Source organism: Elephas maximus, chromosome 7 (assembly GCF_024166365.1).
Source record: "Elephas maximus indicus isolate mEleMax1 chromosome 7, mEleMax1 primary haplotype, whole genome shotgun sequence".
NCBI classification, from domain to species: domain Eukaryota; kingdom Metazoa; phylum Chordata; class Mammalia; order Proboscidea; family Elephantidae; genus Elephas; species Elephas maximus.
Genome location: NC_064825.1, coordinates 44406386 through 44434308, shown reverse-complemented (window position 1 = coordinate 44434308; position 27923 = coordinate 44406386). Strand labels below are relative to the sequence as shown.

The window sequence follows — 27923 nt, the reverse complement described above, 5'->3', positions numbered from 1 at the left end:
CCAGCAAACATTTTTTAAAAGGGCAATGTAGTGAAGATTTTAGTCTTTGCAAACCAGACAATTTCTGTTGCCACTCCTCAACTCTGCAGGGTAGCGCAACAGCAGCCACAGACAATACAGAAACAGAATGAGCCTGGCTGTGTTCCAACAACATTTTATTTATGGACACCGGAACGTGGATTTCATGGAATATTATTCTTCTCTTGATGTTTTCAACCATTTAAAAATGTCAAAACCATTCTTAGGTTATGGGCTGTACAAAAAAACTAAGCTACGCTGGATTTGCTATACAAATCATACAGCAAAGTAGAACATTAGTATCCCACAAATAATACTAAGTATAATAATTATATTATTAAAAAAACTGAAGATTATATTATTATTCCTTAAATCATAAGCAGACTGTCAGGTTTTTAGAACTAGAATGCACTTTCTCTACTTAAAGAAAAGGATCAAGACTACACAATTCCTAAGATGATTTCTTCATATATAAAATGCCTTTCACTTTAAGGCTAAGGTGACCAAAGGGTTAAAGTGACTTGCCTAAGACTGCTAAAAAATATGGTAATTATTAGCCATATGTGGCTATTTATATTTAAACTAAATAAAATGAAAATTCTGCTTCTCACGAGCCACAGCGAACAACACATAAATAGAACATTTCCATCATCATAGTAAATTCTATTTGACAATGTTGGATTAAGGTCACAACAATGGATTAAAAACAGCGTCAAGACTAAAATCCAAATTGGGAAATTCATTAAAGGTAGGGGTTTTCTCTCTAGGAAAATATATTCACCCAAAAAAAGACCAAACCCATTGCTGCTGAGTCAATTCTGACTCATAGCGACCATATAGAACACAGGAGAACTGCCCCATAGGGTTTCCAAGGAGTGGTTGGTGGATTTGAACTACCGACCTTTTCGTTAGCTGCCAAGCTCTTAACCACTACGCCACCAGGGCTCCAAGGGAGTATTACTAGAGGTCCAAGTGAAACGAAATTCTTGACAACTTTAATCTTTTCTCCATTTATCATGGTGATGCTTATTGGTTCCATTGTATTCTTTCATGACTTATTCAGTCTGTATGTTGAGCAAGTAATCAGAGAAAACGGTCTATATGAAGAAAAACGCGGCTTCAGGATTGGAGGAAGACTCTAACAACCGGTGACATGCAGATGACACAACCGTGCTTGCCGAAGGTGAAGAGGACTTGAAGCACTTACTGATGAAGATCAAAGACTACAGCTTTCAGTATGGATTACACCTCAACATAAAGAAAACAAAACCCCTCACAACTGGACCAATAAGCAACATCATGGTAAATGGAGAAAAGACTGAACTTGTCAAAGATTTCATTTTACTTGGATCCACAGTCAACGCTCATGGAAGCAGCAGTCAAGAAATCAAATGACATATTGCACTGGGCGTATCTCCTGTAAAAGACCTTTTCAAGTGTTAAAAGCAAAGATGTCACTTTGAGGACTGAAGTGCGCCTGACCCAAGCCATGCTCTTTTCAATCGCCTCATATGCGTACAAAAGCTGGACAATGAAGAAGTTAAGACCAAAGAAGAATTGATGCCTTTGAATTACGGTGTTGGTGAAGAATATTGAATATACCATGGACTGCCAGAAGAACAAACAAATCTGTCTTGGAAGAAGTACTGCCAGAACACTCCTTAGAAGTGAGGATGACAAGGCTTTGTCTCATGTACTTTGGATATGTTATCAGGAGGGGCCAGTCCCTGGAGAAACGCATCATGCTTGGTAGAGGGTCAGTGAAAAAGAGGAAGACCTTCAACGAGATGGACTGACACAGAGGCTGCACCAATGGGCTCTAAAAACAAGGATTGTGAGGATGGCAGGGGACCACGTAGTGTTCCGTTCTTTTGTACACGGGGTTGCTATGAGTCAGAACCAACTTGAGGGCACCTAACAACAACAATAACACAACAATCCACATCTATCTTCTTGTTGCTAAGTGCCATTGAGTCAACTTGTGACAGAGTAGAACTACCCCATCTGGTGTCCTAGGCTATAATCTTTATAGGTGCAGCTGGCCAGGTCTTTTCTCCTGCAGGGAAGCCTGATGGATTCAAAACACCGACCTTAGTTAGTAGCCGAGCGCTTAACCTTTCTGCCACCAGGGCTCCTACTCTATCTTAACTTTGTTTCTAAGGAAACAGAACCCTGGGTCCACTTTTGCAGTCCAGACCTGATATTGACCCATTTACAGGGCCTTGCTTTACTCTGAGCCTCTCAAAACACTGCTTCATTTAAATTTCACCTAACGTACATCCTTCTTCAGAATCCTACAATAACTACCTTTTTCCTTTGTTTGGTGAGACACTCCGTAGTTCCTCTGTGAGATTTTGTTAGACTACAGGGTTGTTCTTGGTGTTCTTACTACAAGTGAAATCACTGACTTTAAAAGGCATTCAAAATTTTAAGGTAAGAATTATTCTTCAAAGGGTTGTATCAATTTATAATACAACCATGAAGTAAATTTCATCACTGAGTTTTTTTTTTCTAATTGGAAGATGAGTTATTTTCTTGCTCATTTAGTTTTCATTTGATTACTAATGCCAAATATTATTTTCTTGTATATTGGTCATTTTTACTTTTTCTTTTGTAAAGCACTAGTTTGTATTCTTTGCCTCCCCCCTTCCCCCTTATGGCCAGTGTACTCATCTTTTCCTACTGGTTTGTAAGAGTTTTATATTTATTAAAGATTTTAACCTCTTTGTCATGTTGTGATTATTTTTATTCAATGTGTTTCCCTTTTAAACTCTGCTTTTTTTTTTTTAAGTTTTAAGAAAGCAAAATTGACATCTTGCTCTGTTACAATTATGAAGTGTACCCATCATGTCTCCAGTCAGACAGCCTCCCTCCCTCAGCATAAACAAAGTCACCCTGTCTAGTTCTAGTCTCCAAAATAAATGAACCCTGAATTTCCCATGAGCAACTGATTCTCTAACAAAACCAGCTTTATCCTTGCCTTCTAAAATATTAGTGCCTGAAGATATGCAAAAGCCTTTGGAGACAGCATGTGAAAAACTGCTATATTTCTACCATGAAAAAACTATACCCACTGTACTTTTTAAAAATTCATAAGCCATTCCTTCTAAATTCTAATGCCTTTACAAAACTTCTTTGCAAACAAACATTTTCTTTTGTAAATGCTTTGAGTCTTAACAATTTTTAATTTTTATGTAATAAATATCCTTTTCATTATTGTTTCTGCCTTTGGTGTTATGCTTAAAAAGGTTCCTCCTCACACTAAGACCATACACCTTCCTTTAATCACTTTTGGGAATAGGGTAAGGCATAAATAAATAAATCGCACTAAAACACACAGTTTACCGTAAATTCCTAGATTAATGTTACATACAATTTTAGAGCTGAGAGGGATCTTAGGAATCATCTGGGTTAATCTACCATCACAGATGAGATAACCAAGACACAGGAAATGAACCACGCAAAGATACACAGCTAGTAAGTGGCAGAGCCAGGAATATAATCTTAGTCTTCTGACTCCCAATCCAATGTTCCCTCTAATAAACTCAGATGTCACCCTCTCAGTTAGAAAAGATAAAAATCTAATAAAGAATTATTAAAGGAGGCGGAGCCAAGATGGCGGACTAGGCAGACGCTACCTCGGATCCCTCTTACAACAAAGACACGGAAAAACAAGTGAATCGATCACATACATAACAATCTACGAACCCTGAACAACAAACACAGACTTAGAGACGGAGAACGAACTAATACGGGGAAGCAGCGATTGTTTCCAGAGCCTGGAGCCAGCATACCAGTCAGGTACGGCACAAGCACAGAGACCTGCTCCACCCCCCTGAACTAACCCCGGGAGGGGGACTAGCCGGTTCCACGGGTGGCGTGGGACGCAGCCGTTAGGAGAGGTCCCCGGGAGGCAGTGACTGATCTTGGAGCAGAAAGAGCAGCGTCCGAGCCGGGGAGCCGTCCCACAGGGATTTGGACTGCACGCAGGTACGCCATAAACACGGAGAGTTGCTCCACCCCCTGAACTAACCCCGGGAAGGTGACCATCCGGGTCGCGCGGGCGGCGTGGGACGCAGCCGGTGGGAGAAGTCCCCGGGAGGCAGCGGCTGGTATTGGAGCGGGGAGAACAGCGTTCCAGCCGGGACACTCGGTCGCGGCATAAGCACGGGGAGCTACTCCACCAATCTGAACTAACCCCGGGAGGGGGCCCACCTGGTTCACGGGGGCGGCACGGCCACGCGGCTGGAGGGACGAGAAGTCCCCGGGAGGCAGCGACTGATTTTGGAGTCGAGAGTGCACCGTCCCAGTAGGGGAGCCTTGACGCTGGGCGTGGGGCTGGAAGCGGAGGATCTGACCGTGACTCCAGCGGGCCAGACCCCCCGGGGGCAATCTCCACACAGACAGCACACATAGGCGACGCGCCCGCGGGAATCTCAGATATAATAGTCATTCCAAGCAAGACAAGCAACTCTGGCTATATTCTGAGGTGCTACTCTCCTATCTCTCTGTTCCCTCCCCCACCCTCCCCAGGCGGCTTCATTAACATCTGAATAGCCTGAGCCAGAGGGAGAACTCTGATAGGGATCTGACTGCAGTTTTTTTTTAGCGGATTTTCTGGAAAAACTAGTTTCCCAGTGATGGCTCGGAGACAACAATCCATATCAAACCACTTAAAGAAGCAGACCGTGACAGCTTCTCCAACTCCCCAAACAAAAGAATCAAAATCTTTCCCAAATGAAGATACAATTTTGGAATTATCAGATACAGAATATAAAAAACTAATTTACAGAATGCTTAATGATATCACAAATGAAATTAGGATATCTGCAGAAAAAGCCAAGGAACACACTGATAAAACTGTTGAAGAACTCAAAAAGATTATTCAAGAACATACTGGAAAAATTAATAAGTTGCAAGAATCCATAGAGAGACAACATGTAGAAATCCAAAAGATTAACAATAAAATAACAGAATTAGACAACACACTAGGAAGTCAGAGGAGCAGACTCGAGCAATTAGAATGCAGACTGGGACATCTGGAGGACCAGGGAATCAACACCAACATAGCTGAAAAAAAATCAGATAAAAGAATTAAAAAAAATGAAGAAACCCTAAGAATTATGTGGGACTCTATCAAGAAGGATAACCTGCGGGTGATTGGAGTCCCAGAACAGGGAGGGGGGACAGAAAACACAGAGAAAATAGTTGAAGAACTTCTGACAGAAAACTTCCCTGACATCATGAAAGACGAAAGGATATCTATCCAAGATGCTCATCGAACCCCATTTAAGATTGATCCAAAAAGAAAAACACCAAGACATATTATCATCAAACTCACCAAAACCAAAGATAAACAGAAAATTTTAAAAGCAGCCAGGGAGAAAAGAAAGGTTTCCTTCAAGGGAGAATCAATAAGAATATGTTCTGACTACTCAGCAGAAACCATGCAGGCAAGAAGGGAATGGGACGACATATACAGAACACTGAAGGAGAAAAACTGCCAACCAAGGATCATATATCCAGCAAAACTCTCTCTGAAATATGAAGGCGAAATTAAGATATTTACAGACAAACACAAGTTTAGAGAATTTGCAAAAACCAAACCAAAGCTACAAGAAATACTAAAGGATATTGTTTGGTCAGAGAACCAATAATATCAGATATCAGCACAACACAAGGTCACAAAACAGAACGTCCTGATATCAACTCAAATAGGGAAATCACAAAAACAAACAAATTAAGATTAATTAAAAAAAAAATACACATAACAGGGAATCATGGAAGTCAATAGGTAAAAGATCACAATAATCAAAAAGAGGGACTAAATACAGGAGGCATTGAACTGCCATATGGAGAGTGATACAAGGCGATATAGAACAATACAAGTTAGGTTTTTACTTAGAAAAATAGGGGTATATAATGAGGTAACCACAAAAAGGTATAACAACTCTATAACTCAAGACAAAAACCAAGAAAAACGTAACGACTCAACTAACATAAAGTCAAACACTATGAAAGTGAGGATCTCACAATTTACTAAGAAAAACGCCTCAGCACAAAAAAGTATGTGGAAAAATGAAATTGTCAACAACACACATAAAAAGGCATCAAAATGACAGCACTAAAAACTTATTTATCTATAATTACCCTGAATGTAAATGGACTAAATGCACCAATAAAGAGACAGAGAGTCACAGACTGGATAAAGAAACACGATCCATCTATATGCTGCCTACAAGAGACACACCTTAGACTTAGAGACACAAACAAACTAAAACTCAAAGGATGGAAAAAAGTATATCAAGCAAACAATAAGCAAAAAAGAAGAGGAGTAGCAATATTAATTTCTGACAAAATAGACTTTAGACTTAAATCCACCACAAAGGATAAAGAAGGACACTATATAATGATAAAAGGGACAATTGATCAGGAAGACATAACCATATTAAATATTTACGCACCCAATGACAGGGCTGCAAGATATATAAATCAAATTTTAACAGAACTGAAAAGCGAGATAGATACCTCCACAATTATAGTAGGAGACTTCAACACACCCCTTTCGGAGAAGGACAGGACATCCAGTAAGAAGCTCAACAGAGACACGGAAGATCTAATTACAACAATCAACCAACTTGACCTCATTGACTTATACAGAACTCTCCACCCAACTGCTGCAAAGTATACTTTTTTTTCTAGCGCACATGGAACATTCTCTAGAATAGACCACATATTAGGTCATAAAACAAACCTTTGCAGAGTCCAAAACATCGAAATATTACAAAGCATCTTCTCAGACCACAAGGCAATAAAACTAGAGATCAATAACAGAAGAACGAGGGAAAAGAAATCAAATACTTGGAAAATGAACAATACCCTCCTGAAAAAAGACTGGGTTATAGAAGACATCAAGGAGGGAATAAGGAAATTCATAGAAAGCAACGAGAATGAAAATACTTCCTATCAAAACCTCTGGGACACAGCAAAAGCAGTGCTCAGAGGTCAATTTATATCAATAAATGCACACATACAAAAAGAAGAAAGAGCCAAAATCAGAGAACTGTCCCTACAACTTGAACAAATAGAAAGTGAGCAACAAAAGAATCCATCAGGCACCAGAAGAAAACAAATAATAAAAATTAGAGCTGAACTAAATGAATTAGAGAACAGAAAAACAATTGAAAGAATTAACAAAGCCAAAAGCTGGTTCTTTGAAAAAATTAACAAAATTGATAAACCATTGGCTAGACTGACTAAAGAAATACAGGAAAGGAAACAAATAACCCGAATAAGAAATGAGAAGGACCACATCACAACAGAACCAAATGAAATTAAAAGAATCATTTCAGATTATTATGAAAAATTGTACTCTAACAAATTTGAAAACCTAGAAGAAATGGATGAATTCCTTGAAAAACACTACCTACCTAAACTAACACATTCAGAAGCAGAACAACTAAATAGACCCATAACAAAAAAAGAGATTGAAACGGTAATCAAAAAACTCCCAACAAAAAAAAGTCCTGGCCCGGACGGCTTCACTGCAGAGTTCTACCAAATTTTCAGAGAAGAGTTAACACCACTACTACTAAAGGTATTCCAAAGCATAGAAAATGACGGAATACTACCCAACTCATTCTATGAAGCCACCATCTCCCTGATACCAAAACCAGGTAAAGACATTACAAAAAAAGAAAATTATAGACCTATATCCCTCATGAACATTGATGCAAAAATCCTCAACAAAATTCTAGCCAATAGAATCCAACAACACATCAAAAAAATAATTCACCCTGATCAAGTGGGATTTATACCAGGTATGCAAGGCTGGTTTAATATCAGAAAAACCATTAATGTAATCCATCACATAAATAAAACAAAAGACAAAAACCACATGATCTTATCAATTGATGCAGAAAAGGCATTTGACAAAGTCCAACACCCATTTATGATAAAAACTCTTACCAAAATAGGAATTGAAGGAAAATTCCTCAACATAATAAAGGGCATCTATGCAAAGCCAACAGCCAATATCACTCTAAATGGAGAGAACCTGAAAGCATTTCCCTTGAGAACGGGAACCAGACAAGGATGCCCTTTATCACCGCTCTTATTCAACATCGTGTTGGAAGTCTTAGCCAGGGCAATCAGGCTAGACAAAGAAATAAAAGGTATCCGGATTGGCAAGGAAGAAGTAAAGTTATCACTATTTGCAGATGACATGATTATATACACAGAAAACCCTAAGGAATCCTCCAGAAAACTACTGAAACTAATAGAAGAGTTTGGCAGAGTCTCAGGTTATAAAATAAACATACAAAAATCACTTGGATTCCTCTACATCAACAAAAAGAACACCGAAGAGGAAATAACCAAATCAATACCATTCACGGTAGCCCCCAAGAAGATAAGATACTTAGGAATAAATCTTACCAAAGATGTAAAAGACCTATACAAAGAAAACTACAAAGCTCTACTACAAGAAATTCAAAAGGACATACTTAAGTGGAAAAACATACCTTGCTCATGGATAGGAAGACTTAACATAGTAAAAATGTCTATTCTACCAAAAGCCATCTATACATTTAACGCACTTCCGATCCAAATTCCAATGTCATATTTTAAGGGGATAGAGAAACAAATCACCAATTTCATATGGAAGGGAAAGAAGCCCCGGATAAGCAAAGCACTACTGAAAAAGAAGAAGAAAGTGGGAGGCCTCACCTTACCTGACTTCAGAACCTATTATACTGCCACAGTAGTCAAAACAGCCTGGTATTGGTACAACAACAGACACATAGACCAATGGAACAGAATTGAGAACCCAGACATAGATCCATCCACGTATGAGCAGCTGATATTTGACAAAGGACCAGTGTCAATTAACTGGGGAAAAGACAGCCTTTTTAACAAATGGTGCTGGCATAACTGGATATCCATTTGCAAAAAAATGAAACAGGACCCATACCTCACACCATGCACAAAAACTAACTCCAAGTGGATCAAAGACCTAAACATAAAGACTAAAACGATAAAGATCATGGAAGAAAAAATTGGGACAACCCTAGGAGCCCTAATACAAGGTATAAACAGAATACAAAACATTACCAAAAATGATGAAGAGAAACCCGATAACTGGGAGCTCCTAAAAATCAAACACCTATGCTCATCTAAAGACTTCACCAAAAGAGTAAAAAGACCACCTACAGATTGGGAAAGAATTTTCAGCTATGACATCTCCGACCAGCGCCTGATCTCTAAAATCTACATGATTCTGTCAAAACTCAACCACAAAAAGACAAACAACCCAATCAAGAAGTGGGCAAAGGATATGAACACACATTTCTCTAAAGAAGATATTCAGACAGCCAACAGATACATGAGAAAATGCTCTCGATCATTAGCCATTAGAGAAATGCAAATTAAAACTACGATGAGATTCCATCTCACACCAGCAAGGCTGGCATTAATCCAAAAAACACAAAATAATAAATGTTGGAGAGGCTGCGGAGAGATTGGAACTCTCATACACTGCTGGTGGGAATGTAAAATGGTACAACCACTTTGGAAATCTATCTGGCGTTATCTTAAACAGTTAGAAATAGAACTACCATACAACCCAGAAATCCCACTCCTCGGAATATACCCTAGAGATACAAGAGCCTTCATACAAACAGATATATGCACACCCATGTTTATTGCAGCTCTGTTTACAATAGCAAAAAGTTGGAAGCAACCAAGGTGTCCATCAACGGATGAATGGGTAAATAAATTGTGGTATATTCACACAATGGAATACTACGCATCGATAAAGAACAGTGACGAATCTCTGAAACATTTCATAACATGGAGGAACCTGGAAGGCATTATGCTGAGCGAAATGAGTCAGAGGCAAAAGGACAAATACTGTATAAGACCACTATTATAAGATCTTGAGAAATAGTAAACCTGAGAAGAACACATACTTTTGTGGTTACGAGGGGGGGAGGGAGGGAGGGTGGGAGAGGGTTTTTTTATTGATTAATCAGTAGATAAGAACTGCTTTAGGTGAAGGGAAAGACAACACTCAATACATGGAAGGTCAGCTCAATTGGACTGGACCAAAAGCAAAGAAGTTTCCGGGATAAAATGAATGCTTCAAAGCTCAGCGGAGCAAGCGCGGGGGTCTGGGGAACATGGTTTGCGGGGACTTCTAAGTCAATTGGCAAAATAATTCTATTATGAAATCATTCTGCATCCCACTTTGAAATGTGGCGTCTGGGGTCTTAAATGCTAACAAGCAGCCATCTAAGATGCAGCAATTGGTCTCAACCCACCTGGAGCAAAGGAAAATGAAGAACACCAAGCCCACATGACAACTAAGAGCCCAAGAGACAGAAAGGGCCACATGAACCAGAGACCTACATCATCCTGAGACCAGAAGAACTAGTTGGTGCCCGGCCACAATCGATGACTGCCCCGACAGGGAGCTCAGCAGAGGACCCCTGAGGGAGCAGGAGAGCAGTGGGATGCAGACCCCAAATTCTCATAAGAAGACCAAACTTAATGGTCTGACTGAGACTGGAGGAATCCCGGCGGTCATGCTCTCCAGACCTTCTGTTGACACAGGACAGGAACCATCCCTGAAGACAACTCATCAGACATGAAAGGGACTGGTCAGCGGGTGGGAGAGAGACGCTGATGAAGAGTGAGCTAATTATATCAGGTGTACACTTGAGATTGTGTTGGCAACTCTTGTCTGGAGGGGGGATGGGAGGATAGAGAGAGAGGGAAGCCGGCAAAATTGTCAAGAAAGGAGAGACTGAAAGGGCTGACTCAAGACGGGGAGAGTAAGTGGGAGTAGGGAGTGAGATGTATGTAAACTTATATGCGACAGACTGATTGGATTTGTAAACGTTCACTTGAAGCTTAATAAAGAAAAAAAAAAAAAAAAAAAAGAATTATTAAATGATAGTAAATCTCTGATTCTTTTAATAACCACAATTACATCAGGTCTGAAAGACAATATAATCAGTTCTGTGATGGTTCTTTTGAAAACTAAAATTTGTTCCAATGTGACTGAAGTATTAGGAAACAATGTGAGGATAATATATATTTCACACTCGCTCATGCGTGATTTCGTTCATGAGAAACATTAGGCGAACGCAAAAAACTGCACTTGGTTGAACTGAACTGCATACCCACAAATGCACACACACACCTCAAACATCCACTAGCTACTTCAGTTTACCATGTGTGTTCAAGGCACACGAATCCCCATCTCGTGTGAGAACTTTCTGTCTGATTTCAGATAACCCTCCTTCTACTTAAAACTACAGCCGTCCTCACACTCATGTTCCACTGGCAAACTTCAGGTCTTTTACAAGGTAAAATGCCATACTTACTATAGTATTTATGTATCTCTTAACCATTTAACATGTATCAAACAGCACAACCATTTTCATTAGGCTCCTTTCTTTTATTCTTAAGGTGTCACTAATGAAGCTTTTGAGTGTTCTGGCCCTAACTCCGTATTTCCCATAACCCCTATGGTTTTTACTGTGTGATTTTTGCATAGCATGATGATACTTAGGGGCACCAATACTGTGTTACAAAAGAACTGATTGTATACTTGCACGTTCCATCTGAAAGGCTTTAACATCATTAGTTATAATGGTTTTATACAGAATGGTACTTGTTATTTTTTCAAAGTTCTTTTTCTAAAGGATAAGATGGACACTGTTCCCATATATATTACTGTCCTACTGCATTTTATAAAGTTTTAACAACAATAGCAGTAGCAGCAGTAAACTATATACAGGGAACTCTTCCATGAACACTGAATAAGAAGCAACCTCAGGATTGAGAGGTCTATAAAATCAACTTAGATTTTCATCTCTACTTATTCAAGTTAAAAGGCTATTTTGGTGTTATCCAAATCTCTGGTACCTTTAGTGGCAGAAGGTAAACCAGATTTTTTTACTGATTCTTTCGGTAGGCATTTATGGAACACTTACTACTTATCGGCACTATAGTAGGTGCAGGGGATATGAGGATATGTAAAATAGATATAGCTTTCATCTTCATGCTAACAGTCTAAAGGGGAATAAAAACAACCAAATCATTATAATCACACACATTACAACTATAAGTGCTTTTAAGGAGGGGAACTGGCAGTTATGAGGGCATATAACAGGAGGATTTCATCTAGAGAAGGCTGTTGTTATTAGCTGTCTTCAAGCTGACTTAGACTCATGGTAACCCATGCGTGCAGAGTGGAACTGCTCCTAGGGTTTTCAAGGCTGTGGCCTGTCTTCCAAGATGCCTCTGGGTGGGTTTAAACTGCTAACCTTTTGGCTAATAGTCAAACACTTAACTGTTCGCACCACCCAGGGCCTCAAGATGAAAATGGGAGAGAAATTACAGGCAGAGTAAAGAATATGTGCAAAGGGACTGGCACTGAAGGACGACAGTTGTAGCTAGTACACAGAACGAGGGGAAATGTGGATGTGAAGGAACCTGAAAGGTATGAGAGATCAGATTATGCAGCACCTTACTGACCTTGTTAAAGGCATCAATCCTTATCCTGAGAGCTATGGGAAGCCTCCTAAAGTTTATCTTAAAGTATGTCAAGCAAAAGAGGCTGACAAGAGCAGATTCACATTTGGAAAAGATTGTGCTGGCTGTTCTAAATTTCTATGACTTTAAAGATGCAAGATAAGAAACATACATACAATTGCTGATGATCACTGTGATGGGAAAAGCATACACTTCTAGGTCATGTTGTCTAATTTTAAAAACACTTTTTACCCTTTCATTGTAACCATTTCCACATATTTCATACCTATAACTTATACATTTCCGTGTTCTTGTTGACCTCCTTTCAAGCAAGTTTGCTTTGGATTTTTTTGAATCTTTTTTCTTTTCTTCTTGGTCTTCAGAAAAATCTGGCTCCTGGTTTAAAAATATGATAGTAAGTATATAGGTTATTATGCATGACAGAACAAAGTTTCCTGGAATTATTAGTTTTCTAAATTGCCATCTAGGCAACACTATGAAAGGTCTGAAAAGGATGAAACGATCCCCGAAAACAGAATAAACATGGTAACATGAAGCGCACAGATTAAAGAGAATACAGGTGGTCAGTGGATGAAACGCTTCTGTATTAGAATTCTTACACTTCTGTGAGTTTACATCTTTTAGAACAATCATGATGTTTTCCCATCAATAATCTTTTTAACAAATAACTTAACACGTAGTAGAAGATATTTAATAGATAAGCTGAATGAATGAAAAAAATGGACTTAAAAGGAAAAAGAGGTAAGATACTGAAGGAAGATAACTGAACAAGACAGGATATTTAAGGTTATGAATTAAACCTGAATGAAACTAAGAGAATTTCTTAATTTCAAATGAAAAACATGTTACATGATGAAATAACCTTCTCAATTATAAACTAGTCTAATAAATGCAATGCAATGATACCCCTTCAAAGCAACCAAACTGTGAATAAGAATACAAGTTGAAGTTTCTGTTTTCTTCCATAAGCAGGGAATTAAAAATCAGAAATCTCCCTGAAATATTCTTTAGTCATTTTATATAAACAGCACATAAAAAGGCTAAAAAACAAGTTACTTACCTTAGTGTAATAAAAATGAAATGTATGCTTACCAAAAGTATAAACTGTAAATTTGGTTTGGATATGGTATCACATTTTTGGGCTATCTACATACACATTATTTCGATCACAGAGGGGTTACGGGTGAAGTTTTTTCCTTTTAAGGTTCTGTATTTTCATTTTTAATAAAACAGGCATCTTAGTTATCTAGTGCTGCTGTAACAGAAATACCACAGGTGGGTGGCTTTAACAAACAGAAATTTATTTTCTCACAGTTCAGAAGGCTTTAAGTCAGAATACAGTGTGCTGGCCCTAGGGGAAGGCTTTCTGACTCTGTTGGCTGTGGAGGAAGGTCCTTGTCTCTTTGAGCTTCTGTTCCTGGGTGATCTTCCCATGCCTTGGCATCTCTGTTCCCCCATCTCTACTTCTCTCATGCTTATTTAGTCTCTTTTGTATCTCAAAAGAGATTGACTCAAGATAAACCCTACACTAATCCTGACTCATTAACATAGCAAAGACAACCCATTCCCAAATGGGATTATAACCAGGGGCACAGAGATTAGGATTTACAACACATATTTTTTGGGGACACAATTCAATCCATAACAACAGGTATATTATATATTCAAGACTACTCAAATTACATAATGTGAGTTAAATTTTAGAACAATTAAGATAGTCTCCCCTTTAAAAATACTGCAAACCAGAAACTTACTTGTGGAGGAATGATGTTTTCAATGCTGATACCCACATACACCAAGCGTTCTTTCCTTTAGGTGAAAAATAACAAATACACAAACAAAATGAGATTCGCTAAAAATTAAATTGTTATGAAAATATTAATTTGGCCAATACTAAAACTAGGATTTCATGGCAATAACAGAGACCGAGTAAAAGACATGTTGGCTATAATCTAAAAAACTTAATACAGTATTGCTATCTCCATGGGAGGCACTACACTCCCCGAAGGTATGAAAACTATAGCTTTAGAAGTGATTTATACAAGTGAAATAAAACCTGTAACTGAAAAAGACAAAGAAACTTCATGAAAAGAGTCATGCTGTGACTCACTGATGACATGATTAGATGGAAAGCCACCTTTGATAGCACAAACTAGATCTTTGTTATGTTGGAAGTTTTCTGTAATTATGTGTGTGTACACAGGTATAATCTCATAGTAGTAAGTATCACTATAAAAAAAAGAAATCTGTATAACATAACCCTATCAAGATCCCAGTAAATTATGCTAAGGCCATTCGCTTCTTGCTCTAGAAAAGAATAACAGTAAGTCATCTGGTTCTGCACTCGAGGACGTCACGCTGAAGATAACTTTAGGGCCAGTTAAGACTTCTGCAGGAAATGATGGATTTGGACCATTAATGACATCTCCGTAGTTTCATTTCCAAGAAACAAACCTTTGTTGACTTTAATTCAACACATTTTACATAACAAATAGCTATATGAAACAAGGATATATTCAATTCTGCAATGACAGCTGAGCTCTCACATGGCATGTATGTTAAACTAAACTGAAACTGTAACCACTCTTCCTCCCTTTACCAGTACCACCCTTTATAGAAGGACATTAAGGCATCCAGATAGCTAGGTCCTTTAGAATGCATCGTTTATTGCCACGTCTGCCTTATAGACCGTTGGTCCTGCTAACAAGAATTTTATGCTCATATTACAGACAGGATATGAAGCTATTAAATAAAAATTGATATATAAGAAAATTCTAAAGTGATTTCAATCAAAACCTGATAAAAATATAGTACGGTTAATGAAGTAAAAACTAGGAAAGGCAAGATCAGCACTAGCTAGAATTATTAGGGAAGGCTTCATGGATGGATATTTTAGAACTTGAGCTATCTGTTATTAAATATGTCTGATGTGTAGGTGTCCCTATAATAACGAAGTTTATTGAGATATCAGTTTCCTCCTTTCTACCTAAAAATTTCTACTTTCACTTGGTCACTATTTCTCTCCTCAATTCAATTTGACAAACATTTGTTCACTTTTACCATATTAAATCAGGATTTATGTCAGGCTTGGGAATCCAATGGTGAGTAAGACATGGAGCCTGCCCTTACAATTATTTAGTAACTGACAACAGTCCATTACGAACTGGCATCATGGAAACACAGAAAAGGAATAGATTTTGTCTGAAGAGCTAAGAAATTTGGGAAGACTATAAATAGGTGGTAACATCTGTGCAGCATCTTGAAGACATCATTCTCTTGCTCAAAAATCTTCATGATTTACACGTTGTTATAGAAAGATTCCACTTCCATCTCACTGTCTAGCTCAATGATCATCTTTGGCCTAGACCTTATCATTACCAAAAATTAAACCCCTTCCTAAATTTTAATTTCAGGCAGCCTATTCTCCGGCTTCTACTGCTTCTCCTTCTAGTGCACTCCCTCTGGTAACCTAACTCCCGCAATTCACTGACTCCACTAGGACTGTATCCAATTACCCTACCCCCTTTTCACTGTCAATCACCCCCTTCATGTCCTTACTTTCCCCCTTATCTGATTTAGACCCCACAGTCCATCATCATAACCACCTTCGACTAAATCCAATTCTTTGCTAGCAAAACACTAATTCTGGAAGTATAGGATTGTTTGAATTCCCAAATCATTTCTGGCACCAAGCTCTTGAGAAGACATTTACAAATCAGAAATTGGCTGAACTTCTGAAATACCAGATTTCACGCAACATCACAGCTCCAGGTCTGCAAACAGTTGTTGGTTAGTCACTAATTACTCAGTGACACACCCCTCTTTTCTACCAGACTGTAGGGTCCTCGCAAGTTGTTAGTTGCTGTTGATTCTGACTCATGGCCACCCTTTGGGTGCAAAGTAGAACTGATCCATAGTGTTTTCAAGGCTGTGATCTTTTGGAAGCAGACTGCCAGGCCTGTCTTCTGATGTGCCTCTGGGTGGCTTCAAACTGCCAACCTTTCAGCTAGCAATTGAGCACGTAACCATTTACACCATCTGGAGATTCCACTGCAAACCGTATTGAGTGCAGTTCTACTCTGACACACATGCAGTCACCTTGATTTGGAATTGGCTCAACAGCAACGGTAGTAGTAGTAGTCAAAAACTTTCCACCAGTCTTTTCCACATACAAATGGTATAAGCATCACGAGCCTTCAAAGAATATGCAAATATAATCTGAAGCAGCAGGCAAAACTCTTAGTGGTTTACCTCCTTGGCCTTTAGAGAAAATAAATACATTTTCTTTAAAGCCCTTAAAGGGTGAGACTATTAGATATCTACATAACTAGGTCAAATCAGCTTTAGGACATGGGAAAACTACTCATTTTTCAGGACACATAGATTTCAGAAAGATTGAGGGAAAAAAAATTAGTTTTTATGTGATTTAACTTGAATCATCTTTAGTTAGCTCGTTTACATTTTCAAAATTAAAAATAGCAGAAACTGCACATCAAAACAGCCCTAATAATTCCATACAGGCATACCTCATTTTATTGTGCTTCACTTTATTGCACTTTGTAGATATTGCGTTTTTCACAAACTGAAGGTTTTGTGGCAACCCTGCATCAAGCAAGTCTATGAGCGCCATCTTTCCACCAGCATGTGCTCACTTTGTGTCTCTGTGTCACATTTTTGAAATTCTCACAATATTCCAAACTTTTTCATTATTATTATTATCTCTGTTGTATGATCTGTGATCAGTAATCTTTGGTGTTGTAATTAATTTGGGGTGCCACAAACTGTGCCCATATAACACAGCGAACTTAACTGATAAATGTCATGAGTGTTCTCGTAAAAAGACCAGACTTAATGGTCTAAGACTAGAGGAACCCCCGAAGACATGGCCCCCAGACTCTCTGTTATCCCAGAACTAAAACCATTCCTGAACCCAACTCTTCAGACAAAGATTAGACTGGACTATAAAACATAAACAATACTGGTGAAGAGTGTGCTTCTTAGTTCAAGTAGATACACAAGACTAAATGGGCGGCTCCTGTCTGCTGGCAGGACAAGAAAGCAGAAAGGGACAGAAGCTGGTTGAATGGACACAGGAAACCCAGGGTGGAAAGGGGGAGTGTGCTGTCCCATTATAGGGATTGCAACCAGGGTCACATAACAATATGTGTATAAATTTTTGTATGAGAAATTAACTTGAGCTGTAAACTTTCATCTAAAGCACAATTAAAAAAAAAAAACAACGCTGTGAGTGTTCTGACTGCTGCACTGACTGGCTGTCTGTCCATCTCTCTCCCTTTCCTTGGGCCTCACTATTCCTTGAGAACTTACAATACTGAAACTGGCCAATCAATAACTCTACAATGGCCTGTAAGCGTTCAAGTGAAAGGACACATCACATGTCTCTCACTTTAAATCAAGAGCAAAAAATGATTAAGCTTGGTGAGGAAGACCCATCAAAAGCTGAGACAGGCCGAAAGCTAGGCCTCTTGGGCAAAATAGTTAGGCAAGTTGTGAATGCAAAGGAAAAGTTCCTGAAGGAAATTAAAAGGGCTACTCCAGCAAACGCATGAATGGTAAGAAAGGGAAACAGCCTCATTGCTGATATGGACTAAGTTTTAGTGGTCTGGATAAAAGCTCAAACCAGCCACAACACTCCCTTAAGCCAAAGCCTAATCCGGAGCGAGGCCCTAATTCTCTTTAATTCTATGCAGGCTGAGAGAGGTGGGGAGGCTGAAGGGAAGTCTGAAGCTAGAAGAGGTTGGTTCATGAGGCTTGAGGAAAGAAGCCGTCTCCGAAATACAGAAGTGTGAAGTGAAGCAGCAAGTGCTGAGACAGACGCTGCAGGGAAGTCGCCCGAAGACCCAGCTGAGGGAGCTGATGCGGAACGTCAACGCCTGGCTTTACAGCCCCAAGGACGGCTAACGCAGCTGGTGACTTCAGGAGGGACCAACGCTTACTCACCCTTCCAGAAATCCTAGTGCCCTTAGAAATACGTTACATCTACTCGGCCTGCATTCTGTAAATGGAACAACAGAACTTGCATGACAGCACGTCTGTTTATAACATTGTTTACTGAATATTTTAAGCCCACTGTCAAGACCTACTGCTCAGAAAAACATTCCTTTTAAAATATTACGTTCATTGACAACGCACCTGGTCACCCACGAACTCTGATGGAGATGTACAAGGAGATTAATGTTGTTTTCAGGCCTGCTAACTAACACGATACCCGTTCTGTAGCCCACAGATCAAGGAGTACATTTGACTTCCAAGTCTTATTATTTAAGACATACATTTTGTGCACCTATAGCTGCAACAGACAATGATTCCTCCGATGGATCTGGGCAAAGTAAACTGAAAACCCTGCGGAAAGAGTTCACCGTTCTAGATGCCATTAAGAATACTCGTGATTCATGGGAGGAGGTCAAAATATCAACATTAAGAGGAGTTTGGAAGAAGTGGATTCTAACTCTCATGGATGACTTTGAGGAGTTCAAGACTTCAGTGGAGGAAGTAACTGCAGATGTGGTGAAAACAGCAAGAGAATAATAATTAGAAGTGGAGCCCGAATACATGACTGAACTGCTGCAATCTCATGATAAAACTTTAATGGATGAGGAGTTGCTTCTTAAGGATGAGCAGAGTAAATGGTTTCTGGAGATGTACTCCTGATGAACATGCTGTGAACATTGTTGAAATGACAACAAAGGATTTAGAATACTACATAAACTTAGCTGATAAAGTGGCAGCAGGGTTTGAGAGGACTGACTCCAGTTTTAAAAGAAGTTCTACCGTGGGTAAAATGCTACTAAAAAGCACTGCATGCTACAGAGAAATCTTCTGTGAAAGGAAGAGTCAATTGATGCAGCAAACTTCACTGTTGTCTTGTTTTAAGAAATTGCCACAGTCACCCCAACCTGCAGTAACCACCATCCCGATCAGTCAGCAGCCATAAACATCAAGGCAAGACCCTCCTCTAGCAAAAAGATTACGACTTGCTGAAGGCTCAGATGATAGTTAGCATTTTTTTTTTTTTTTTAGCAATAAAGTATTTTTTTAATTAAGGTATGTACGTTGTTTTTTTTAGACATAATGCTACTGCATACTTAACAGACTACAGTATAAACTTTTATATGCACTGGGAAACAAAAAAATTGGAGTAACTCGCTTTAAATTGCGATATTCACATTTATTGCCGTGATCTGCTGTTGAACTCGCAATATCTCTTAGGTATGCCTATATAGGACTGTTCTTTTATTTTTTAAAAATGTCCTTGGAAGATATCCCAAATATTTAAGATACAAGTTGTTTCTAGAAATAACCCAGGATTTCTAAATACAAAAGTATTTAGACATCTGATTTAAAAAACTAAGTTGTACCTCCTAATTAACTTTAAAAGTTACTTTGCCTTTAAACTAAGAAGCATCTCTAAGTCCGAGAGCTCAAACTGAGCAGTAACAAAACAAAACAAAACAAAAACAGGTTCTGAAGGCTGACCCTATTTTTCAGGCTCACCATTCATTACACAGGGCAAAGTGAGTGGAATGCGCTGACTCCTTAAGACAAGCTATATTCTGGGGACCAGAGCATGCACCAGAGGGCAAAAGTTACCCATTCTGTGCTGATGGTTCCCTCTAGGGACCAAGTACTTTTTCTGCCTCTGAAGATTTACTGGGAAGCTGTTGCACCATTGATAGTATGTACTGCTTGCTGCAAGGCAGGGACCTTTATGACAGTCTGAAACCAAAGGAATGGGCATGTGCCACAAATGACTGTTTCTAAAGGGTACTGCATGAGGTATCTGAATTTCTGGTAGGAAAAAATAGGAATTTTTATTTGTTACACATATGTACCAACAGACCCTGGTAGGGACTCTGGGGGTATAATTAGTGGTACTTGATATATGCCACTAAACACCTAGGGTAGGCTTGTGGACTGACTGAAGAAAAAAATTCATACTAAAAACAAAAAAAAAACCTACCCAAAATTCAGATAGACTAAATGATTCTACATGCTTCCATTAATGAAAACACATGGTATCAACAAAAAATTCAAAGCAGAACATAATTAGTTCACAAAAGGGTTAAGGTAGTAGCAAATGAAGGCATTAAAGACAAATGAAGGTAACAAGACCAATCCGGAGACAATGATTAGATCTTCTCCTACTACGCTATCATACAAATGGGCATCGAGTCCTACTGATTAGTCCTCTGAAATTCTCTCCAATATCTACACCTTATTATCATGATTGCCCTAGTTCAGGCCCTATCAATGCTCATAGATTCTTCCAAATTGATCTGGAAAAAAAATAAGGGAATTGCTAGTTCCTTCTCCTTATTGTTATCACATCAATTTTTCTGAAATAAAGATCTGATTATGCACGTCCATCCTTTGACGGTTCCCCAGTGCCTACGGAGAATATTTCAAATTCCCAAGCCAGGTATGCAAAGCTGTTCACAATTTGGCCTCAACCTGCTTTACAGCTTTATAGCTTCATCTCCTACCACCTGTCTACCCACACTTTTACATTTTGATTTTGCTAACATTTGTGCTCTCTGCCTGAAATGTCCTTCCTCTGCATACTCACCTGTATAATCTCTATTTTCCTAGGTCTTCCCTGGTAATCCCAACCCCTACCAAAAACCGAAAACCCATTGCTTTCATGCTGATTCCAACTCCCAGCAACCTTATAGGACAGAGTAGAACTGCCCATTAGGGTTTCCAAGGAGCACCTGGTGGATTTGAACTGCTTTAGCTTAGCAGCCGAACTCTTAACCACTATGCCACCAGGGCTTCCACCCCAACCCCTAGGAGAACTAAAATGTCCCTCTACAATGTTCTTCTATTGCCTTGAATACACCTCGATTATTCTACATATTGTATCATTGGTTTATACATGAGTTTTTGAGAGAACATGAGCTCCATGTAAGCAAGAGCTTTGTCTTACTTCTCAGTTTTGTACACATCAGGTGGGAATTAGAGTTTAGTAACAATTAATCAAAGAAGATACAAATAAATAAAACTTACTGCCTTGATTTTGAGCCTTATTTTACAGATTAGGCCCAATTCCAGTCTTACCTCCTCCAAGAAGCCTTCTCCAACTACATCAGACCACATTACAGTAGCACACTGAAAAGGGAGGCACCCCTTCGCCAGTGTTAGTTCTGTTCACCCAAAGGGATGACATGGGTGACTAAATCATAGACCAGCTTTTACAGTTTTCTTGTATTCTTTACAATATTTTAGTTAGGTACATATCCTCCACAATACTTAGGTCAGTATTTATTCAGAGCAGGTTCGGATAAATAATTTAGATCAGAGGTTGGCAAACTTTTCTGGTAAAGGGACAGATAATAAATATTTAAGGTTTGGCAGGTTATAAGGTCTTCAATGCAACTAATCTAATCAATTCTATTGTTTTATCACAAAAGCAGACACAGACAACACATACATGAAAAAGTATGACTGTGCTCAAATTAAACTTTATGAAAAACGAAATGTGAATATCACATCATTTTCACATGTCATAAAATATTATTCTTGTTTTGATTTTTTCAAATCATTTAAAAACATGAAAACCATTCTTAGTTTGTGGGCCACACAAAAACAAGTATTTAGCCCACAGATCATAGTTTGCCAACCCCTGCTTTAAATGGAGACATTTATCTATATTGCAAGACTATTTTGCTGTCAAATTCTGCTGTCAAACACTAACAACACATACTGCAATACCTTCGTTCAGCACGCTCCTTCTTCTTTAAGGCAACATCCAAATCTTGCAACTGTTCCTCTAATTTCTCACATAGTAATTTCTGAAGGAAAAAAATAGATGTCATTTCCTTATGAATAAACACCTTTCCAAAATCCTTTATCACTTGCACGTTAAGCTCATGGATATTTTACTCACTATATCGTGGATAAGAGGTGACATAGTGAGTAAACATTTAAGTTTTCCTTTCGTTTAATTAAATACAGGGGTGCCTCAGCATGCATTGGATAAAAGATGACTGTACCATTTTTTAAATAAAGCAAACATTAGAAAAACCTATAGTCTTACCAAAAAACCCACTCTGTGCCTATACTACTGGCAGTAATTAATGTTTAAAATAGCATTTGGTTCAACATGTCTATGTAACAGTGACGATAATTAAAATAAAAAGTATTCCAAGACATTTTTTAAAGAAGGAAGTTATATATACAGTAAAATATAATGGTGCCAATTAACTATTTTTTAAAAGGAGAATGGAAAAAAATTACAGAACACCACTACATGATTATTGGGTCAAAAGGAGCTGAACAAAGTAATTGATAAAGCTATGCTGAGCTCCAGAAGTCCACTGAGAAATGCATAAAATCCATTATCTTTAAAGCAGAACTGGCATGTGGGACTAGGTTACATGAGAGAAACTACTCCACAGGAGCTATGGCACAGACGCGTCCTGTTTTTCAACTTTCAAAAGAAACTCACCTAAATCGAAATAGAAGGGAAGTATATGTTTCTCCTAAACCTGGTAATATCACCTGTAAAACTGCTGGTAAAAACAAGGCAGGCAGAAACAAAAAAGAGGATGAAACAAGGGGAAAAACAACAGGAAAAAACCTGTCTCTTCCCTTGTATCGAACTAAATTTGTTTGTGTCTACAACAAATGTAAGAAACAATAAACCAGCGATTACAGTTTTACAAAAATTGGATGACTTCGGAAAATTGTTTTAGAAAAAAAAGACCTAAAAGATACTAAGATAGCTTTTCGACTGTCTCTAATTTCAAAGAAATATAAACAAGAGGTAAGCACTATTTACAAATGTAAAGACTAAAGATGTTTGCTGCTGCCAAGAAGGATTATTAATTTCAATATGAAATCAAGGACATTTGGTCAAAAAACAGAGGTGGGCTGGGTCATACATGTTGGCAAGGTGGGCAAAACCATTCTCCATCAGGGATGATCATCAGAGGAGGCCGGAGACAGGCAGTATGGTATCCACTGTCACAAGAGTCACATAGAAGAATCTGAAATAAACCACAGATTAATGTCAACCTAACTCTGTAACTAAAATTCAGCAACTTTTTAAGTTAAAAAGACAGTTCAATAATTTTCAGTAATACACTGCAAAACTCTTCACTTGCATAAAGCATAATTTTAAAAAGCTCTGATAATCTGACATACCATCTTTTAAAAAAATATTCAAACAAAAAAAAATCCCTAAGAAAATGTTAAGTTCCAAATTTTTCATGAAAAATATACATGAAGCACATACAAATGTATCCAGAAATATCCACAGCCAAACCTATATACGCACTTGGGTGTACTCCCATGTGCCCTCCCACACCTATTCAGCATCCATATCTACCTATGTATTCACTCAGAAATTACTATTATGTTTATTGAAGACTGAACGTGTTATAGTTTTTAACCATTGTTGCCTTTTATTCTGTGTACCTGTCTTCCCTTGCCTTGGTCAAGTTGTGCTAACTTCCCCCATATTGCGTGCTGCCTTTCCCTTCACCAAAGTTAAGACGTGTCTACTCTCTAATAAATGATTTTCCCTCCCTTCCCCTCCCCGGTAAACATCAAAAAATGTTTCTTTCTGTGTGTAAATCTTTTCTTAACTGTTTATAATAGTGGTCGCATACAATATTTGTCCTTTTGTGATTGACTTATTTCAGGAGGCATAATGTCATCCAGGTTCATCCATGTTGTGAGACATTTCACTGATTCATCATTATTTTTTATTGTTGTTTAGTATTCCATTCTGTGCATGTAACAGTTTATCCATTCATCCATTGATGGGCACTTAGGTTGCTTCCATCTTTTTGCAATTGTGAATAATGCTGCAGTGAACACGGGTGTGCTTATGTCTATCCCTGTCATGGCTCTTATTTCTCTAGGATATATACCTAGGAGTGCGACTGCTAGGTGATATGGTATTATACGTGGTGTTACACATGGTATTATACATGTCATCCCACTGCCTTCTTGCCAACGTGGTTTCTGCAGAGAAATCAGAGTTTAGTCTTATTGGTTCCCCTTCGTAGGCAACAGTTCATTTTTTCCAAGCTGATCTCAGGATTCTTTCTCTCGCTTTGGTTTTAGGAAGTTTGACTGTGATACGTCTTGGTGACTTTCTTTTGAGGTCTATCCTGTATGGGGTTCATTGATCTTCTTAGATGGATATCTTCTCATCTCCCATGATATTACGTTAGTTTTCTGCCAGCAAATCTTTAAAATTTCTCTCTTTTTTTTTGTCTCCTCCTGTTCTGGAATTACTAACATGCATAAATTACTCCTCTTGATAATGACACATGTAACTCTTAGGTTTCTTCATTTTTCTTGGGCGGGGGGTGGTGGTGTGGACAGATGGACACGTGATGGGCAAGTGAGTGCATATTTGCATGGTGGCCGCCACTGGCTGGGCCAGAGGGGTGTGTGCCAGGCAGGTGAGCACAGGGGCACACTGTTGTTGATGCTTACCAAGTGTGGGGTCGGGGGTGGCAGATGGGGTTGGATAAAGGCAGAGGACTTGCATTTATAGTCTCCAGTCAGGCTGGGTAGCTGGAGTATGGGACCCTCTGCTGCTTCCGATTAGGAGGCAGGTGGAAGGGAGTGCACCCTTTCAGCTAGCAGACATGGGTTTCCAGGTACTTCTCGTCCACTTCAGCCAGGAGTTGGGACCTGCCACAGAGTCCGGTTGGGTTGGGGATCTCCTGCCAGTACTCCGCTGATGCACCACCTCATGCACACTCCCTACCCAGGGGGTCAAGAGACTGCTGGTCAAGCATTTACCTGACTGTAGATCCTGGCTCCCTCCTTGCTCTCTGGACGGCTGGATTCCTGCAATTATTGCCTTCCTTTCTATGTTTTCTGTCCTTAGATCCAGATCACAATCTGCTTACTTTGCTTCTCTCTGGGTATAATTGTACAGTTTCTCTTGTCTCTTATGCGAATGTCCTGAAGTTGTCTTCCTGTGCTCCTGACCTGGGGCCATTACTGGCTTTGTCTCAAGATAGCCATGTTGAGCCAGGATGGCTGGTAGAGCCCCTCAGCTCCTTGTCACTCCTCTTTCTCTGCTTTTATCCAATTTTTTCTCCCAATTGGTGTTTGATTCAGTTCTTCATCCTTCCTTTTGGATGTCTAGGGTTCTAGGATTGTTACCTGCATCTGTTTCACTTGGTTTCTCAGCTCTTCGCTGCAGTGGGATGATACGGTACATCTGACTAATCCACCATCTGGGCTCCTCCCTTCCTTCTGTGTGTATGTAAGTTTTGATGTACATACAGAATTTAAATATTTTTAATTTGTTTTATTTTTTTTTAATATTTATTTAAATTCATTCTGCTCTGAGAATCTGAAATATTATATTCTAATTTGAGACACGCAGGATTTTTTTAACGTAAAAAACTTTTTATTTTGATATAATTTTAGAATTTACAAAAGACTTATATAGTACAGAGTTCCCCTATACTCTTCACCCAGTTTCCACTAATGTTATTATTTTATATAACCATGGTACATCTATCAAGGAAACATCTATCAAAACTAAGAAATTAATATTGGCACAATGCTATTAACTAATCTACAGACTTTGTTCAGTTTTTCCAATAATGTCCTTTAAGTACCACATTGCATTTGGTCATCTTTCTCAGTCTTTCCTTGTTTTTCATGACTTTGACAGTTTTGAAGAGTACAGGCCAGATATTTTTTGTAGAATGTCCCTCAATTTGGGTTTATCTGATGTTTTCTCGTGATTAGATTTGGGTTGGGTGTTTTGGAAAAGAACACCACAAAGATGAAGTATCCTGCTCAATGCATTTGTCTTAGTCATCTGGTGCTGCTATAACAGAAATATCACAAGTGGATGGCTTTAAAAAAGAAAAATTTATTCTCTCACAGTCTAGTAGGCTGAAAGTTCAAATTCAGGGCACCAGCTCTAGGGTAAGGCTTTCTCTGTCGGCTCTGGAGGAAGGTCCTTGTCATCAATCTTCCTTTGGTCTAGAAGCTTCTCAGTGCAGGGACTCTAGGTCTAAAAGGACCGCATTCTGCTTCTGTTACTAGTTTCTTGGTGGTATGAGGTCCCCCTGCCTCTTTGCTGGCTTCTCTCTTTTATATCTCAAAAGTCACTGACTTAAGACACAACCTAACCTTTGTAGATTGAGTCCTGCCTCATTAATGTAAGTGCCTCTAATCCTGCCTCATTAACATCATAGAGGGAGGATTTACAACATATAGGAAAATCGCATCAGATGACAAAATGGTGGACAATCACACAATAGTGGGAATCATGGCTTAGCCAAGTCGACATACATTTTGGAGGGACATCATTCAATTCATAACAGCATCATATCTGGTGGTATATGATGTCAACGTGACTTATTACTGGTGATATTCCAACCCATGGTCAAGGAAAAAGAAATTAAGCTCCATGTTTTAGAGGGAAGGATATCAAAGAACTTGTGGTTAAATGTTAAAATCACCACAGTAATTAAAAATTTGGGGGGAGGTACTTCGAAACTAAGCAAATATTCTGTCTCTCCTTAAAGTTTCACCTACTAATTTTAGAATTCATCAGTGAATCTTGCTGATGGTGTCTTAATGGTAATTGTCTCTTTCCCTTATTCCTTCCCCATTTGTTCTTCTTCTGTAAAAAAAATATGTTCCATTTCATCAATCCATTTATTAATCTACCTACCTATTTACTTATTTTCAGTATGAACTAATGGATATTTATTTTATTCTTTGGATTATAATCCAGAACTATTGTTTTTAGTTTGTTGTTCAAATTGTTCCAGCCACAGACATTGGGAGCTCTTTCAGGTTGGCTCTTGTGTCCTTAGGACTTGTCTATAATCTTTTTTTTTTTAAAGCACGTCCTTACTTTCTCGTACTATAAGATGCTCCAGGCTCATCTTATATTTCCCCTGCCTAAGCTCTAGAATCAGCTGTTTTGCCAAAAAGCCCTGGCTCCTTTATTTCAGAATGGTATTAGAAACCAAGATCTGGGTGCTGGGTGTGCTCCCTGCTACCAGTATGACTGCTTCTCTCAGGAAATACAACTAAGAAATATGCATATGTCTAGCAATCCATGTATACGCACATATTCATCAACTCTAATCTAGCACCACTGAGGTCATTCTAGCATTCGGTCTTTCTTATTTATAACTTCTTTCTCTAACAATGAGATCTGGCTCCTATTAGCTACATTTATTTATTTAACTCCAGTATAAATGTAGGACTTTCTAGGTGGTGCAAATGGCACTTGGCTGCTAACCAAAAGGTTGGAGGTTTGAGTTCACCCAGAGGCACCTCAAAAGAAAGGCGTGGCAGTCTACTTCTAAAAAATCAACCAC

The 27923-nt window shown here is 38.7% G+C and overlaps 1 protein-coding gene across 3 annotated transcripts in view; it reads right to left on the bottom strand.

Annotated features, from left to right (window-relative positions):
* Window positions 1-27923, bottom strand: part of RSF1 (remodeling and spacing factor 1) — a 180348-nt gene that overhangs the window by 16067 nt on the left and 136358 nt on the right. For all 3 annotated transcript variants that reach the window (XM_049889723.1, XM_049889724.1, XM_049889725.1), the window contains exons 8-11: window positions 23484-23588; window positions 22312-22391; window positions 14334-14388; window positions 12845-12954 (exon numbers count right to left, since the gene is read on the bottom strand). In XM_049889723.1, coding sequence (XP_049745680.1) covers window positions 12845-12954; window positions 14334-14388; window positions 22312-22391; window positions 23484-23588 — 350 coding nt within the window. The remainder of the gene's footprint in view (window positions 1-12844; window positions 12955-14333; window positions 14389-22311; window positions 22392-23483; window positions 23589-27923) is intronic.